Source organism: Crocodylus porosus, unplaced genomic scaffold, assembly GCF_001723895.1.
Source record: "Crocodylus porosus isolate Cpor-Errol unplaced genomic scaffold, CroPor_comp1, whole genome shotgun sequence".
NCBI lineage: Eukaryota > Metazoa > Chordata > Crocodylia > Crocodylidae > Crocodylus > Crocodylus porosus.
The window spans coordinates 29,513,746-29,531,421 of NW_017728915.1; the positions used below are offsets into that span (position 1 = coordinate 29,513,746).

The 17,676-nt window shown below is 38.7% G+C and overlaps 1 protein-coding gene across 4 annotated transcripts in view; it reads left to right on the forward strand.

Annotated features, from left to right (window-relative positions):
* Positions 1-17,676, forward strand: part of CDH8 (cadherin 8) — a 214,640-nt gene that overhangs the window by 151,707 nt on the left and 45,257 nt on the right. For all 4 annotated transcript variants that reach the window (XM_019535904.1, XM_019535903.1, XM_019535906.1 and 1 more), the window contains exon 9: positions 16,569-16,690. In XM_019535904.1, coding sequence (XP_019391449.1) covers positions 16,569-16,690 — 122 coding nt within the window. The remainder of the gene's footprint in view (positions 1-16,568; positions 16,691-17,676) is intronic.

Below are 17,676 nucleotides of genomic sequence, written 5' to 3' on the forward strand. Positions count from 1 at the left end.
AAAGCTTGTTTATATAACTCACCACTGTACAGTTTGTCTAGTAAAAAATATCATCCATAAAACTTATTGCATTTTGCTTTTTTCCTGGACCACCACTGCTTCAACATCACCCCAACACTGCCATTTATGGAATATAATTAAACCAAACTTTTGTTTGAAAGAAAAGTAGGAAATGAACTTTTAAAACAGTGGAAATGTTTTAATTTTGCTTCTCAAAATTACCTTTAGATTTGAATTATTTAAATTTTCTATTGTGTTATAAAACAAACATTGAGAAAGTTAAAGTATAAATGGAACATTTTTTATCAATCGGCAATTCTTTAAACAATTTCCCTTCTGCAGAATTTCAGTTTTGTTGGACTTCATTCTCAACTAAAAACAAATTTTGAAATCTCAAAATTCAACATGAAATATAATTCTCATTCTCTGTTCAGGTCTATTTTTAAATTAAGACACTAACATACTAATTGGATTAGCTTATAAAGGATCGAAAATGAGATTGGTTAGTTCACTTAAGACATTAGCTAACTTTTCAGGTAACAGTGGCATGAATAGATTTGAACTGAACTTACTAGAAAAAAAAAAGGTATCTCTTTCTGTCACAGCATAATAGAAGTCATTATCATGCATATCCTTGTAAAATTAAGTAATATTATTTTTGCATTATAGTACAATTATCCTAACAATCATTTTAATATTCTTAATGACGTCTGGCAAAGTACCGCATCTAGTACAAATTCTGGTGGATCATTAGTCAAAGCACTGGATGGGAAAATAGAAGAAATCTTGAATGAAAATGGTGATATGATCACAAAAATGTTTTCCAGACATATAATGCAGGAATCTCAAGGACAGAGGTATGGGATATATCTAACAAAGTCAATTGCCCATACCTACTGCATCCGTTAAAAATGAAGAAGTATGGGGAAATTTTGTGCTTTCTGTCACCTAATAGGAAAAGGCATAAAGCCAAAAAGGCTCTTTATGGTTTACTAAGAATATAAATACAATAATTGAATCATCATGCAGCACATTATATACTAAGTCACGTATATTGTATGCACTTGCATGCATGCGCTCACAATCCCTGCTTCTCTCTCTCTCTCTCTCTCTCTCTCTCTCCTGCCCCCTTCCCATATTTATATTTAAGAATGCAAGGGCACCAGTTAGAAGAAAAAAGACAAAATTGCTCTCTACATAAATGGTTGATGTATTTAGCTACTATGTATATTTTAATGCCGTAAAGCTTTTGTTCACACTTATTATTTCTTTAATTTTATTTAATCTTTTATTATAAAATTCCTACCATTATTAATAATTATAATAGCTTAGAGAATTACTTTTGTACATTATATAATTACCTTTCATTTGGTGCTGAGTAAATTTCAATACAATTTAAAACAGGAAAGAAAGAAGCATCAATGAAGGTTTAAATAGAAAAGGCTCCAAACTATTTAACCTTTTTCCTTGACCCCGCTTTTCTACTGGAATCAAAACTACGGCGTCCATAATATTTTCTTGAGCAGAAAAGTCAGGTTTCTTGTTCATTTGCTTATAAATACAGGCCAGAAGTTCTCATACAATATTCTGTGGCCCCTGATGAACCTCAAAGCAATTACTGATGGTTCCTAGAGAAATGCTTGGAATATGATGCTGGCTTTTCTTGCTTAAAAATCTGTTCTAAAATACATTACATTCTTTTCAGATCTGACTTTCTATGTGGGCTATTGATGTAGGAAACAGGGGAGAAGCTTAATCAAATACCTAGGTTAATTTGTGAGGTCTTGGTAGCTTTTTTGGTCTAAATCTTGCGGGAAAAAAAAAAGAAAAAAAAAAGCCCTCACAAAAAGACTGAGACTTTGACAGCATTGATCAAGACTTATCCTGTAAAATGGTTATGAAAGTAGGGAGTACTTAAAAGAAAGGGAGAACGTATGTAAGGTGTTATAGGACATGGGATTGATAGGGACTAAAATAAAAATAAATGTTAATTGGGAAGTTGGCTAAGGAAGAGAGAGTGTTTGCCTAATTTGTGGGAGGCATATTTGTTAATTGTTAATTATTATAAGAGAAGTGAAGGAAAAGGTGAAGTGACAATATGTCATTATTGCATTAACAAAATTAATGAGACCGAAGTGCAAAAGAGTTCCTAAGTAGAGTGACTGTCAAATGGGCATTTGCACCTTGAACTTTATACTTTTTGATGGCAAAAATGTCATTTCTTAAAAAATTAGTGTACATAATTCAGCCCTTTTGACATGAATTCAAATATTATTGCTAGGCAATGCATGACTCCAATAAAATAAGCATTTCAGATGGTTGATTTATAAGGATCTGGCTTGAGAATGGTACAAGGTGGACGTAAGTCTATAATTGAACATCATGCTAGGAAGCCTCCCTGAAGCACTTAAGTAGATGGAATTTCCATCTTGAATAATTAAGTCCTTCAATGATGAGCACTCTTGGAGCTTTAACAAGGGTTTAGGGAGGGAGGCACAGGAATTTCAGGGTTTGATGTAAAGGGCCATATTTTTCAAAGTGCTCAGCATGCACAATGGGAACTGCTGGGTGTTGTGTGTGTGCTCTTACTTAGATGCCTATGTGGGATTTGTTTGTTGTTGAGATCTGCGCACTCTGGTTCAAACCCAGCATGTCCTAAATGCTGAGTTCTACAAAAATGTGGCACCTGAACAAATTAGTCACTAAGAGAAATCAAAGCTACCCAAAATAATAAATAAAAAAAAATACATACACATATAACAATATTTTATAATATATTCATATCTAATACAAATTGTTAATACAAAGTTTTCAGTCATTTTGCCCAGCAGTAAGAAGAGGGAGAAAGTTTTCTGCGGAGTTATTTATGGTTTTATTTTATTCATGAAATCAGTTGAATCAAAAATCTAAAGTATTCCAGACATCTAGTCCTCAGTCATATCTACTTGTTGTTGTTATTGCTGCTAGTCATTATAAAATTTCAAAGCTAATTATAATTGACAATACAATGTTGTATATCTGCGTCAATACTTTATAGCCTTTTTTAATATGCATGATACATTACCATATTAACAATGTAATTGCTCTAAACTGTGCGCCTGATTCCTGACTGTGGCACTCTAGTTTTGAGCTGGTGTAGTGAGACTGATTAAAACAGAATTACTCCAACCTAAAACTCAAACAATAGTAGTGAATCAAACCCCATGAATTTACATAGTGGATGTGTTGTGTTTGAGAGTTTCTGCTTAATGTTGCCTTCCTCTAAACTCAATTCTAGAAATATCTCATGGTAATGTGTAGAAATGAGTATTCATTATTTCTTAATAATGGCTGTGATTGCACATATTACCTCAGACAATATCAGACATGCAAAAAAGTTCTCATACCCCAGTTTTTAGTCTGGGGTTTGGCTTTATTGGTAACTCGCATAATAAAAATCAAATCTCACCCTGGTTGCTTCTAAGATTGCCTGAAAGATTCCTTGGGTCAGAAGGATCAGAGACAGCAAGTGGGAAAAGAAACAGGGAGGTGTATTATTCACATCATGGTAGAGTTAACAAATAGTGGCCACCACATGTTGGTAACAGAATTCACTCAATTTCTTTAAGCAAATTACACTACCCAGTTATAGTCGCTTATGGATTTCCAGTTGTTTATTCTATTAAGTTTGCAACACAACTTCTAGCTTACATTAATTTGGCCTCATTCTCCCCTCTCTCAGTTTGCATGCGGATGGAACTCAATGGAGATTAACGGTTACTCCTGATTTAAACCTGAGAGAAAAATTAAGCCTCCACTTCATATTACTATATGTTAAAATATATATTTAATTACACTTCCAGTATTTGTAACCAGTGCCATGTCTGGATGGATGTGTGGATGGGAGAATATTGTACCATAGTGGGTTGTTGTTTTTTTAACTATTTATATTATCATCCATTTATTGTAAAGAGTCTGATGCTAAGGTAGCAGGTTGAAGCATGATCAGTTCAAGTAGCTATACTAGTAATTTATTTGAATTATGTATTTGATTACTTATATTGATGTGTCACATATATCTTGGTTATGTGTCACAGTGAATATAGTGCTCACCCCAGCAAAAATTAGATGTGCAGAATAGTCTCCAAGGACATTAGTATCTAAGATCAGGGCATTTGGCAAGAAACAAGTATCTATAATTATTATTCAGCAGATCTGGAGTGTGTCACAGTCTCTGCTGAAACTGTCCCTTCTGAGATCCTTATCTAGTCCCCATGTGGCCACCCCATATGTCTACCTCACTTATGGGTGAGAGCCTGTAATCCAGCTGCACTCTGACTAGGTCTCTGGGTTGCATCCCAAGGTTGCTCAGTGAACCTGGCATCTGCTAGACTTCTCTTTCAGGATACTGTGCTGCCTCAAAACAAATAATGATTTACATGGCCAAAAAGGCACACAGCACTCAGATCATGAATTCAAAGTAACCAGACTTATGAGTATATTGTTTTGCTTATACTTGGCAGACCCCCTCAAGCCACTAGATAGCTCTGTTGTGTCTCCTCTTCTCTTGTGGACCCCATCACTGCTCATTTGCTGCCTCTAAATCTGTGTTGCATGGAAGCAGCTACCAACTGCATTCCCCTTTTCCAGCCAGTTGTTTTTCACAGCTATAAATTCTGCCCACTTCTATTTAGAGGGTGCTCCTGTTATAGGGTTTTATTTTCTCTTTCTTGTCTGGCTGCAACCCCTTTTAGTATACCTCTGTGCACTCAGTTGCTGCATCCAGACAAGTGAGCACAGACCTGTTGCAGCATCTCAAAACAGTTTGAGACACCACAGGCGGCACTGCTGCTCCTGCATACTGCCTCAATGTATTGGAGCAAACAGAAGTGGGGAAAGTCTGGCAGCAGTGGCTTGGACCCAGGCTCTGTCCCCAGTAAGCAGGGATGTTGGGGTGGAGGGAACTGTGTGGTTTGTTGGGGGCTGTGTGTGGGGGTGTGGGAGGTTTGAGGGGGAGCCACCATGTGCCCAGCTCCCCACCCCCTTATGGTACACAGCCCCTGGTGCTGACAGCAGCAGCCAGCTGAGCCATTGGGGCACTCATGACCCACTGCAGGCACAGCCCCATGGTGGTGTGGCACTGTCTGAGACCTGGGGGCTGCATATTGCAAACGGAGCTGACCCAGCCTGCTGACATGTGCCTTCAGATAGGGCTGGGATGGCTTCTGCTACCACCTGGGGCTCCTGGCACTGCATGCAGGAGCCACATGCCATGAGGCCAGGTACTGAGGAAGCATTCTGGAGCAGCAGGGGCACACGGCAGGTATAGAGATGCTCTGGCTGGGTGCTAAAGCATCTCCTTGGATGACGTAGTCCCTAGACATGGTCCAGGAGTGTGCCCTGTGCTGCTTTTTTCCAGGGTGTTTTCATCCCGGTATCAAATTTAGAGTCTGTGGTGCAAATATGCAGCACAAGGAATATTTTTTTTCATTCATGGTGTGCCTCCTGTGGTGTCTCAAATTGCTTTGAGATGCCACAACAGGCATATGCTTGCTTGTCTGGACGTGGCCAGAGAGAGCAATATCAGATTTATTTAAGGACATGTGATAATTATAAAAGATATAACTAGTATTTCCCAGTTATTCAAATGGATCTCTCAATTCACAGAGGACTAGAAGTAATTACAACATAACTGTATGTTACACTATTGAATAACTGCAAAGCAAAGCAATACACAATTTAATTACAGGTGAAGAAACAAAGCAGGTGCAAATAAATGTTAAGTCATAGTCTGCCCTCCATTGTGAAAACTCAGATCCCATTGATTCAAACAAGAGTGTGCAGGAGCACAGGTTTAATTTTCTTGATATATTTTGGGTCTGATTGTCATGTAGTGTGAATTAGTGAAATCTGTTGACATCAATGTACCTGATTTATGCCAGATGAGGCTGATTTATGCCAGATGGGCAGACTATGACTTGACATTTATATGAACCTGCTTTGTTTCTTCTCTTTATTCTTTCATACTAAAAGGACTGTACACTACTGGAAAGGATTCCATTAACTTCAATTGAAGATGGATCAGGATGTAAAGCAAAAGTCCATATGACTGTGTTTATTTACAGTACCAGCAAGGAATACACAAAAGATGGGTGGACTATGTGAAAGTTCAGTATAATCGCAATATCAGAACAGACCCAGAAGTAATAATTCAGTTAGAGCAAGGAGGATCTGAAACAGTAGAAGAAGAAGATAAAAGCTTAGATATCACAAGAGAAGAAGTAGAAGAAGCTATCAGAAGCATGAAAAGTGGAAAAGCAACTGGCCTAGACAATATACATCCAAAATATTAAAAGCAGGGAACAAGACAATTGACATACTGCACAAAATTTGAAATATGTTGTAGAAAAGGAAAACCTGTCCAACGCAGTAGACAACATCCATAATAACCTCTGTCACAAAGAAGAGCACCAATGTACCAATAACTGCATCATTAGCTTTATCAGTCATCCAAGTAAGGTGCTGCTCAGAATAATTTTACACAGGCTCAGTCCACAAATAGAGACTGTATTGCAGAAGAACAAGCTGGATTCAGATCCAGAAGAAGCACCACAGAACAGATCTCCTACTAGCAAATCATGTGCAAAAAGTACCACGACCACCAAAAAGAACTTCATAATTTCATAGACTTTAAAAAAGCTTTTGAAAGGGTGTGGTGAAAAGCACTTTGACTAACAATGAGGAAGCATAACATCAGTCCCACCTGTGAAAGATCAAATCAGGCAAGAAACCAGCAAATATAAACCCATATTTGAAATCATAAGAAGAAAGATGCAGTGGTTTGGATATGTAACAAGAAGCCACAATACCCTTCCCAACACCTTGCAGGGTGCTGTGGACAGCCAAAGAGGAAAAGGAAGACCCAGGGCAAGTTGGACCACCAACATCCAAAACTGGATGGGATTAAAGCTGACAAATTGTACAAGGAGTGCGAAAGACCTGGAAGGTTGGAGAAAAGTTACTGCTGTATCAAAGGTGCCCCAATAGTTGGTGAGGCCCTGGGACTGACTGGCCGGCTGGCCAGCAAGGAAATTTATAATATGATTATGCAAATGTCACTAGTAAAATTAATCCTCTTGGTCTTTATTGCTAAATTGCACTAGGGAGTGTGTGTGTGGGGGGTGGGGGGTACTTTCTGTACATTGTATATAGCTAATCCACATTTCTGGGCTGTGTGCAGCCATTCTTAATCCTTTTATGGGCAAAACACAAACAATGGAAGCTGGTGAGGGTGTTGTCTGAACAAGGATATGGATATGGCCAGACCTTCTGGTGTGGGTTGACTTTAAGACCACTAAAAAGTCCCAAATGCTTTTTATATTAATAGTGAAACAAAAAAACAATATAGCCCTATGGCCATATCCATGGATCTTATATGTTTGTCTGCTGCAGGAACCTTGTTTAGTTACTTTCCTTTTAACAGTGAACCGCTGATCTTTGGAAGCTGTGAATTAAAATCCATCTTTTAAGTAAGTTACATAAACCCAGACAGTTTCTTCCCACCCCTCTGGAACTGCTCACACCAAAATATTGATCCACTTCCCTAGCAGAACCCCATTCTTTTCCCAAACCAGGAAAATATTGCTCTTCAGTAATAACAGAAGAAGAAGCCATGGATTTTGGATGGAGTCTCATGGGAGTGTTTACAAAATAGGAAGGAGACTATTTTACCTGGAAAATGTCATGTAAGTCACCAAAAAAGAGAATATATGAGCAAGTCACTGGTTAGAATACATCAGTGCATGAATCTAAATACAGCATGTAAAGTAATTTTGGTTTGGGACTGTTTATATTGTTCACCTGGAGTCCATAATGACACTAAAATAATTGTTTGGAGCAGACAATCCTTTTGCTCTCCCTCAAATATTTTTTTAAAGAGCATTTCCAGATTCCAGGTACAAGATACTTTTTTCCCTTCAATCTGTTCTCCTATAATACATCTTCTGACTATGCTGGAGGTAACTATTGCAACATTAATTTGGAACCAGTGATTTTTTTTTTTTGCACTTACAGCATGTTCCAGGAGGGTTTTTTGCAGTGTAATCCTATGTTTACATTGTTTCATGGTAATTCCTCAGCTCGTTCGTACATTCCTATGCTTTTAGGAAATCTTTTCCCGGAGTAGTTATGCTTCAGAAATGATCATGACTTGAACGCCAGACTTGAATGAGCAGATCCTTTTAGAATCACTCATTACAATGCACACAGGACAGAGACAGAGTATTACAGCATTATGGGAATTCCATATTTAAAATTTGCAATATGATTTTTTTTTTTAATCAGCTTGAGTTGAATCTGTTTTAACTCTTTAAGATTAAATTTAGCGGTTTCATGTGGCAAAGTGCCATGCAGCGCTCTACTATGTAGATAAAAGATTCCATAGAGTAAAAACAATGTGAAATTGGACAGGCTAAGGAAAGTTATCCTATGTGTAGGCTATCTGACAGAAGCCATCAGATAGAATGGATGAAGGCATAGAGACTAGAGCTCTTAAAACATTACTTACTGAGCTTGCAACATGAGACAAGTGAGAGGAGCGAGTGTTCTTGTTGCTTTGTAAGTGGCAGGTTAGGTTTTTCTGCCTTACTTCCTTTGTTAGAACTGAAATTTCTCTGTGTTCTGCTTCTAATTTAAAATCTTATATTAGGAAATTCAATGAGCCAAAGACGCATGAGATAGCCATTTACAAGCAACATGATAATAGGAAAAAATTGTCATTTTGTGGGGCTCTACCTTTTATTCAGGCATGGTTTACCTTTACTTAAGGGAAAATACAGTTTGCAACTATTTAAGCAGAACACATGTAATTTCTGATGATTTAATTCCCTAACGGGGGGGGGGGGGGGAACCCAAACAGGGAAACCTGATCTGGATAAAGGAGATATTCAAATGTACATATTTTTGCAGCTACTTGTATTTTCAGTGAAGACATATGTTTCAACAGTGGATGAACCTTAAGCTACCTTTTACAGCTCCTATGCACTATGCCTACTGTAGTAGAGTGTTTCTAATTACTTGCAGTATCATTGTTACACTCTTTAGTAAGTGTTTGTGACAGATTCCTTTTTTAGATTTTGTTCTGTTTCATTGTATTCAGCACACTCACTGTCTACAATACTGTAAGTGCATGTATATATGAAATGAATCTGAAGCGATAACTTATCACACCGGGGTTCATTGCTCCTGGGTGTCACACCTTCATGTGCGTCCAGCATCACCGCACATTGAGCCAGGCTGGAGCTCCTAGAGGTCAGCCTGCTGGCCCGGAGCTGCTCCAACCTGGCTCAGTGTGCTGCACAGGGAGTGGCTGGGGCACAAGGGTGTTCCAGTGCAGGGCAAGACAGCAGACAGCCCCACACCGAAGCACCCTTATGCCCAGCCATCCCCATCATCTTATACATGTGCGCTGCTGAGCACTGAAGAACTCCGCCGGAGGAATCTGAATGTACAAGTAACATCCTGCAGCAGAGTTAATTAGTTGCCTGCAGCCTAATAGGGGTGCATGTGTCGATGTCGAGATTTTACTGTGGAGCTAATTAGGCAGCTCTGCAGTAAATGTCTAGTGAAGATGCACCATATAGGTAGGTATACAGTTTTTCATAGGGAGGATTGGGGCCCTTTAATGCAAGTACTAATAATTAATACTGAATCATATATAGACTAATACATAATGCTTGAGCTGTAATGTTTTACACTTAACTGTAATTTCTATTTTTCAAATGATGAGCAAACTGTTTTGAATATAATAAGAACTAACACAGATATTCATATAGCCCTCAACTGGCATTTGGACAAAATCCAAAAAGATAATGTTTGGAGATTTTGAAAGATTTGATTAGGTTTTGTCCGCTTGTTTGTTTGTTTGCTGATTTTACTTTTTAGCTCTTTGCACCTTTTGTGTCAAGTCCCATAATTCTTTTTCATCCTTCCTTGAGTAAATTTGCCATCAAGACTAATGGATTATTATTTTCTAAACAAGAGGTACTGAATTTGGCGTATATTTTTTCAAGCAAAAATCTGAAAAATGTTGAAGTCTGGACAGGAAAAATTAGGAAAGAGTGAAAAAAAGCACCCAAAACATGTTTGCATGACATTTCTCGAGCAGCAAGTTTCAGAATCATCTGGTTCAGACAAATCTTAAACTTGCACATCTGAACTCAACTGAACCTTATAATATTTTCAAGTTCACCAATTACTAATTGGTTCCACTCATTCCTTTCCACTGAGTCATCTTTTCCCAATGTCTGTCTTGTCAGAGTGAGGAATCAGGCTGTTTTAATCAGTGACCAAACTTAGAAGCATATTGGGCCTACAGATCACAGGTAGTAGTGGCAACTACTAATTACATGGAAAGAGCCAAAATCTGCAGAAAGAATAGACATGTCTGGGCACTTAATTTGCATATAGAGTCACTGATTGCATGTTTACTTGTGACAACTGTGCCTACAGCTGACCAACTAAATGTAATCCTACTGAAAATCAGGTCCTTAAGTGCAGCTCTTCCATTTCAATTATACTTAATTTGCAGACAAAACCGTTACTTTTCTAAGTGACAGCTCTGGTAGCTCACGTGGGTTGTAAGAATGAAGCTGAGCCTTTCCTTGTTGTGCATCATCATCATCGATGATGAATTTTTACAAGCCAAATTAGGTCCTTAGTGAAAACTGCTGTATCTCATCTTCCAGTGATATTCTGTGACACTCGTGCAATCTCATACCTTTTAATGGTTTTGCATAGTAGGAACTGGTTGGAGCTTAAGTGAACAATTCTGTAGCTGTAACTGAAGGAACAGACTATCTCACTTAGCTGTATTGCCTTTGCGTGGTCAGTGGCAGGAAAAGCAATACAAGCTTTATTTCTGTCATTAAACCCAACAGAAAATATTCTTCATACATACAAAGGAAATATTTTACACATTATTGTTTCACATTGAAGCAACATCAGAGTCTTTTTAACAGGAAATGGGGAGCTTACAAATCTGGTGAAATTGCCAACAAGGGCAGGTTTGAACTTGAGCATCAAATAAATTGCATATAAGAGCTTTACCAGTGAGAAAAATACATGTTATATGTGCTTAGGGTAGTCACCAGCACATTCCCAGAATACAGAATATCTCCTTGGGGAGGAGTGGGACCACCAGCCCCCTTGGCCAATCAGTTGTGAGGGGCAGAGCCGCCATCTCCTCAGCCAAGCAGCAGTGAGGGGTGGGGCAGCCAGACCCCTTGGCCAATCAGCAGCAAGGGGCAGGGACACCACAAAAAGGCCACCTCCCTCCCTCCCTCCCTGGCTGGCTCGGAACCTGCTCCTCCTAGCAGTGTACCATCCTACCTCTTGGCACAGGCAATAGAATCACAAGGGCAAATGGTTTTTATTTATTTCCACCAGTCAAGTGAAAAAATGACTTTTTGCAGTTTGTTCCTTGTTCAGAAATGGACGGGGACACGGGATTTAAAAATATGGCAGTCTGGTATGAAACAGGACCAGCGGCCACCCTTTCTGTGCCACAATGGAAATGTGAAAGCTGTGTTCCTTATTCTGTATCCCTAATAATTTGCATCCATGTATTATACTGTGTTAGTTTATTTTGACTATTGTAATAGATATTTTTTGCTAATTTATGCTTACGTGAAAGGCACTGAATATAAGTAAAAACTCAGTGAAGGGTGTTACAATCAGATAGTATAGTACATTCACCATGACCATAGTTGGTTAGCTACTTTCAACAATATTTTAAGCCCTCGGATCTCTCTTCCTCAGCTGACAGTATATTTCATTGTAGTCTGAAAAAGAACCCAAATAAGAGGTGAATATCCCCTTGTTTGGAGATTTCCTAGCCAGTTGGGTCTCTCTCTAGTGTTTAGCAAATTAATTTTTTTAATGAATTCTCATCAAGTTTCTAATTATAATATCTTTAAATGTAATATTTGTATTTCAGATGAAAGACAAACATTTTGGGGGCAGTCATAAGGGACATGAATAATTTCTTTAGAAGCTTATCTAATTAATTACATTCCTCTGTAATGTCTTTAAAATTTGAACTGCCATCAGTCCATTAATTTAGATAAAAGTAAATCTTTAGTGTTTAAATATGACACTAGTGCTGAGAATTCTGATAAGCCAGTGCATTCATTGTTTATGTATTTATCAAGTTGAGATAAAGAGAATGTGCTTAAAATGTTTGGGATTTACAATTTGCATAGTAATTTTTTTAAATACAAATATATTATTAATTCACTGCATAAATATGCACACGACATGAGTGGTAAACTAGAGTCATCTGATAATATGTGAAATCATATGATGTATTGCTTTTTATGCATTTCTAATAGGCATATCTTTCTGATCCATAACTTATTTCTACCAGAATATGTTTTAAACTACCAACCATAAGGGGCTTCAAATACTACACATTTAAGGTCAGATGTCTTGTAAGTCCACATACAGTAGATAACTAGAAATACTGTATTTCAAGTGGACACACAGCATTTGCTTCTTTGGTTATATCATATTTTTAAAACTATCCTGTTTCAGATACATTTTAGTCATTTTCTGAATGTGTCTAAATTAATTTGCTTTTTTCCCCTGAGGAATGTGCATTGAAAGTCCTGGCATTTAGGGACAGAAATTACACATAAACCAGTGTAAGTGATTGGAATCTAGTTTAAACCTGTGACAGAACAGAAGTTCAGTGCATGGAAACTGGTTCCAAAATGGCCAAACCTGGTTTAAGATGCTTCTGGATGGATGCAGGATCAGACTTAACTAATACTTGGGTTAAACCAATCTTTCTAACTTCTGTCCTATATCTCCTCCCGACTCAAGCTACCTTGCAGTTCCCCAGCATGATTTGTGGCCCCTAGCAAGCCCCCCTCATGGGACATCCCACTGGAACATGGCTTGCACTCTGCTGCTCTGGCACAGAGCCTAGCTGGGTCTGTCACTGAAATGACACAGCAAAGACTCATCCCTTCGTCCCCTGCCTGCATCTGTCAGCTCTGTGGGGCATTGGGGAGAAGGAAAGTGGGAGAATAGAACCCCCCTCCCCAAACCCACCCAAAGGGAACCCTTCCTCCCCCGTGTGGCAAGGTGGATGCTCAGCTTAGCTGAGGAGGCATGGAGAAAAGAGTCCCCTGAGCCAGTGTCACACCTGTGTAACGTGGTGTAGGGGGAATGGGAGGAATGCTGCACTTCAAGAGAATTCCCCTGGCCTGGCCCAGGACCCCCCAGCCCAGGACTGTTCTGCTTTGAGGAGCCAGGGGGAATGCCCTCTCCCCTTTCCCCACTTAACTGGAGCCAAGGGGAATTCTCCCTCCCTCCCCTCCCCTCCCCTCCCCAATATGACTGGCCTGTTCAAGGGATGGGGTGGCAGGAGTCCCCACAACTCCCCAGGGCAAGACAGCCTGGGGTTGGGGAAGGCCAGGGGTAGGCCCCTGAGGCATGGAGCTCCCCTTCCATGGCCAGACACCAAACTTGAGGGCTAGCACCAGGACAGGAGCTCCTTCCCTTCCTGCAGGGGGACAGCAGGGCGTTGGGGGCATGTGCTTAGCATCCAATCAGGGATGACCCTTACTTGGCTAGACTGGGAAATGGATGTCAGGCTGGGATGTGTGCTTAAGCACCGCCTCCCCTACATCCCCCACCTCCCCTTTCTGGCCTGGGCCAGTGTAGGCCTCTGCCTGCCTTTCCCAAGTGAAAATTGAACATGAGTTCAGTTGGTTATTGGCTCAATTGACACAGTTTAGCAAAACCTGTGAAGATTGGATCAATTCCACCTTGGGCTTTTTGACTGTCTGTACTTAGACTAAAAGTGCTGGAACTGCTGCTGCTTGCTTTACAGGTGGAGGGACACAAAATACTGTTATTCCAAACATGCAAGATGGAAAACAAAATTCAAAGGATGTGGTTTAATTAAGTCACTAATGTATTAATATAACTCATCTGGGAATTACCAGTAACTACTTTCAGAGTATTAATCATGGTTACTTTTTAAATGATTTCCACTATGTGTAGGGTTGCTATTAGGCAAACTTTTCACAGCCGGTCACCAGACCACTTATGGGGCAATCAGTTTTCCTCACACAAGGGTAAAGATGTTAGGGAGGAGTTGTCTCAACTTCAACTTCTTTAGTGCATAACTTTCCTTAAGATCATTTTCAACTCTACTTTAGTGAACAGGTCTTCTGTAGAATAATTACCTTCATTGGGCACCTGTTAAATTGCAAAAAAGTGAACCTTACCTCCTGTATATCGCTAAGTCCTTCAAACCTGCCATAAGAGGAAAAAAACAAAACACATGTCTATGTCAGTCTGTTCATAAATGGAAAATTCCCTCCTAATTCCAAAAGATAACTACCATGATTCCTACAGTAGACCACAAAAGCTGGTCTTACACTGATCTCATTGGTAGTTTTATAATGTATAATTTGAGTAGAGTCATTTGATTTCTTTGCCATTTAATGTCCATGCTGTTTAAAAAATATTACTCATTTAGAGGATGAAAAGTTCTTAGGCCAAATTTTACTTTTAAATCTACTTTTGGAACCCTATTAACATCAATGGGTTACAGGTCAGGATAAAATACAACTATTGGACACTACTATATTTATTAAGAAGGGAGTATGAACTAGTGGGTAGAGAAAAAAGTTTCTTGGTGACTTCTATATTTTTTTTTCCTTATGTTTACATCAGTTTCTATTGATAGCTTGCACTTGCCCCATAACTGCAAAGTGCTCTGCTTCCACTATCACTAGAAATCAGTGGGAATTTCAGTGCCCTTTAGGACTGATCTTATATCCTCTCTGTGGCTCATTTGACCTATACTGTAATTAAATGTTTTACAGTGATATTCTGAGAATCAAAAACTATTTGAAAAGTGGTTAGAAATTCTGGGATGACAAGTGCTTTGAAAACCAAAAATATGATTTCTAACACCAGTGTTCCTATTGTGACTAAAACCCAGAGGTTCGTGGCCAGAGGGTCTTGCCCCTCCACTCAGGGTCACACCAATAAACACATTTGAGGTCAGGAAGGTATTTTGCTTCCTGGACAAATTGGTAGAGACTACAAGGGTTTTTGTCATCCTCTATAGCAGAGGCTGTAGCCCTCTTCCTTGGATCTCTCAAGTGTATCTTAACAACCTTTGCAGTAGCAGGATACTGATCACCATTGTCTCCGTGCTTTACCTGGACCACGTTAGGGTACTATGCCCTTCTGGCTGAGTGACAGGATAGACTGTGTCATTTTAGTCATATGTTAGACATAAATTTGTATGGGATGCTTTAGATAGGGATGATTCTACTTCAGGTAAGGGTTGGACAATTGGACTAGATGACCTGCAGAATTTCATTCCAGCCCTTTTTTCTAGGAATGTATGGCACCTGATATGCTTATTAGTGAAGTTTCCATCATTTGTATGGAAGTCTGCCTGTTCTTTACCTACTGTTGTCTGAAAAGAATTGATCCTGGAATACTTATTTGGACCAAACTTTTACTTGGGTCAGTTGGGACTTTGCAAGTCAGGCCTGGAGTTGGCCATGAGAAGTATGTGGTTCTCCAAAGCCCTGGGGATATAAGTGATTGAAACTGATATGGATGTAAATTATGTTAAATGCCATTACTTAATAAACAGATTTTGGATAAGGTTACTGATATAGGAATATCTAGGTTACAGTAAGTTTTTCTAGCCATTATAATAGCTCTATAGTCTATTTCCATTTCAGCATCATGTGTACATGGTTTAGGAAACAATGTCATAAAATGGTTCTTCCAAAGTATTTTAATAGTATTTAAAATAAAATAAATTGACCATAAATTTAGATAAAAGCAGAACCCTGGTTGTTGCTCTAGTTTGTCTTTCCATTCAGCTTACCAAGGTTATTTCACGATGGCATGATGAACTCCTTTATGCAACATAGCTTAATGTTAGAAATGGGCTTTTATTTCAGCAAGATAACTTCATAAGCCACTTCCTTGGTCAACTGTAAATGAATCAGACTGCCTTAAGAGTCCAAAGTAATCTCCAGTTCTACCTATGTCAATCCTGCAATTCATCTTTCTCACAATTTGGGGTCTCAGCATTAATCGTATTTGCAATGAAGAAATAATAGATGTGCAGTCAGAACAACTAATAGAGTAAAATGCTCTGCGCTCTGCCAAAGATAAACAAAGAAATAAATCTATGTTGTTTACAGCCTTCTTTTTCCATGTATAATGGACTTTATCAATAAAACAATACAAACTTCATCAAAGAAAAATCTACCAATTTAGTCTGAGAAGGTCTTCATTGAGCTAATCTCCAACAATTGCTGTTTGCAATAGGGATTTATTCGCTTTTTTTCCTCCGTGAAATACTGGCCATCCTTCGTTATCTTCTGCTCCGATTGTACAATTCATTGAGGACAAAGCAGCCCAATTAAGTTAAGACTGAGAATGGGGATACTACACTTTGCTGTGTGTATATAGTGGCCCCTTTGTGCCATCAGTCCCAAATGAAATATGCTTACTTTTTATGCTATGTTTTCTTCTCTTAGGGAACCACAGTCAAGTATCCCGAGTGCCTGTTGCTATCAAAGTTCTTGATGTTAATGACAACGCTCCTGAATTTGCATCAGAGCATGAGGCCTTTTTATGTGAGAATGGGAAGCCTGGACAAGTAAATATCTCCATGTTGTTGATGTTTTGCAATTGTTTGTAAATTCTCCCTATGATCTGTCAAAAATGAGAATTGTATCATATCCCCAAATCACTTATATTTTTTGTATGGGATGACTTGTTGAAATGATATCCCTATATCTCAACACACTTCCCTATGAGCTGCTATTAATATTCACTTAGAATATTCATTATGTTTATGGTAATGAGAATAATGAGGTACGAAGTAGAGGTAGGTAGTTTGAGTCCTGATACTGTAAGGTGTTGATGGCTTTGAAATCTCATTGATTCACGAACAATTAAGGGAGCTTAGTACTTCATCAAATGATGTCCATGAGTAGGAGAAAATTATGATCTGGTGCGAAACTCAGTTCAGATCTCTCAGTTATGGTGAACTTTACCCCAACTTTGTTAGGTGACAGCAGTTCCTGTGTCCCTAACTATTACCTGTGACTAATGTCTGTCTCAAGAGCTTAGCTAGTGTGATAATCCATTCTTCTAATTCTAATTCTTCTAACATTTCCTGGATTTCTGTTGCTTAAAAATATGATACGTTATGGGATACAAGAGAAAACCTTACATGAAAAGATAGACACCTATAGTTGGGATCATAAAGTGAAGTTGGGAGTTGAGGAATTTGGGGTTTCTGACATCACTTGATGTACAGTGAATATTGGTGGGTCACATGATGTGCTGATATGTTGATTTTGGTGAAATAAGAGAGTCTTTACAATGGTCCCATAAATTTAGTTTGGTTTCAGAAGCAATGCTTAAACTGCAGGTTCTTCCAACTAACTCCAACCTCCAAAGGTTTTACATTGTGTCTATATTTAAGAACAAGTATGCAGATTCATGTGCAATATAAACCATATGATAAAACATGAGTTTTTACGAAATGATACAGCATAGTTGAAATGTAATAATTTCTGTCCAGTTTGTGAAGCACTGTATTTTACAGAACTCCATTGTTTTTCAACTATCTAATTT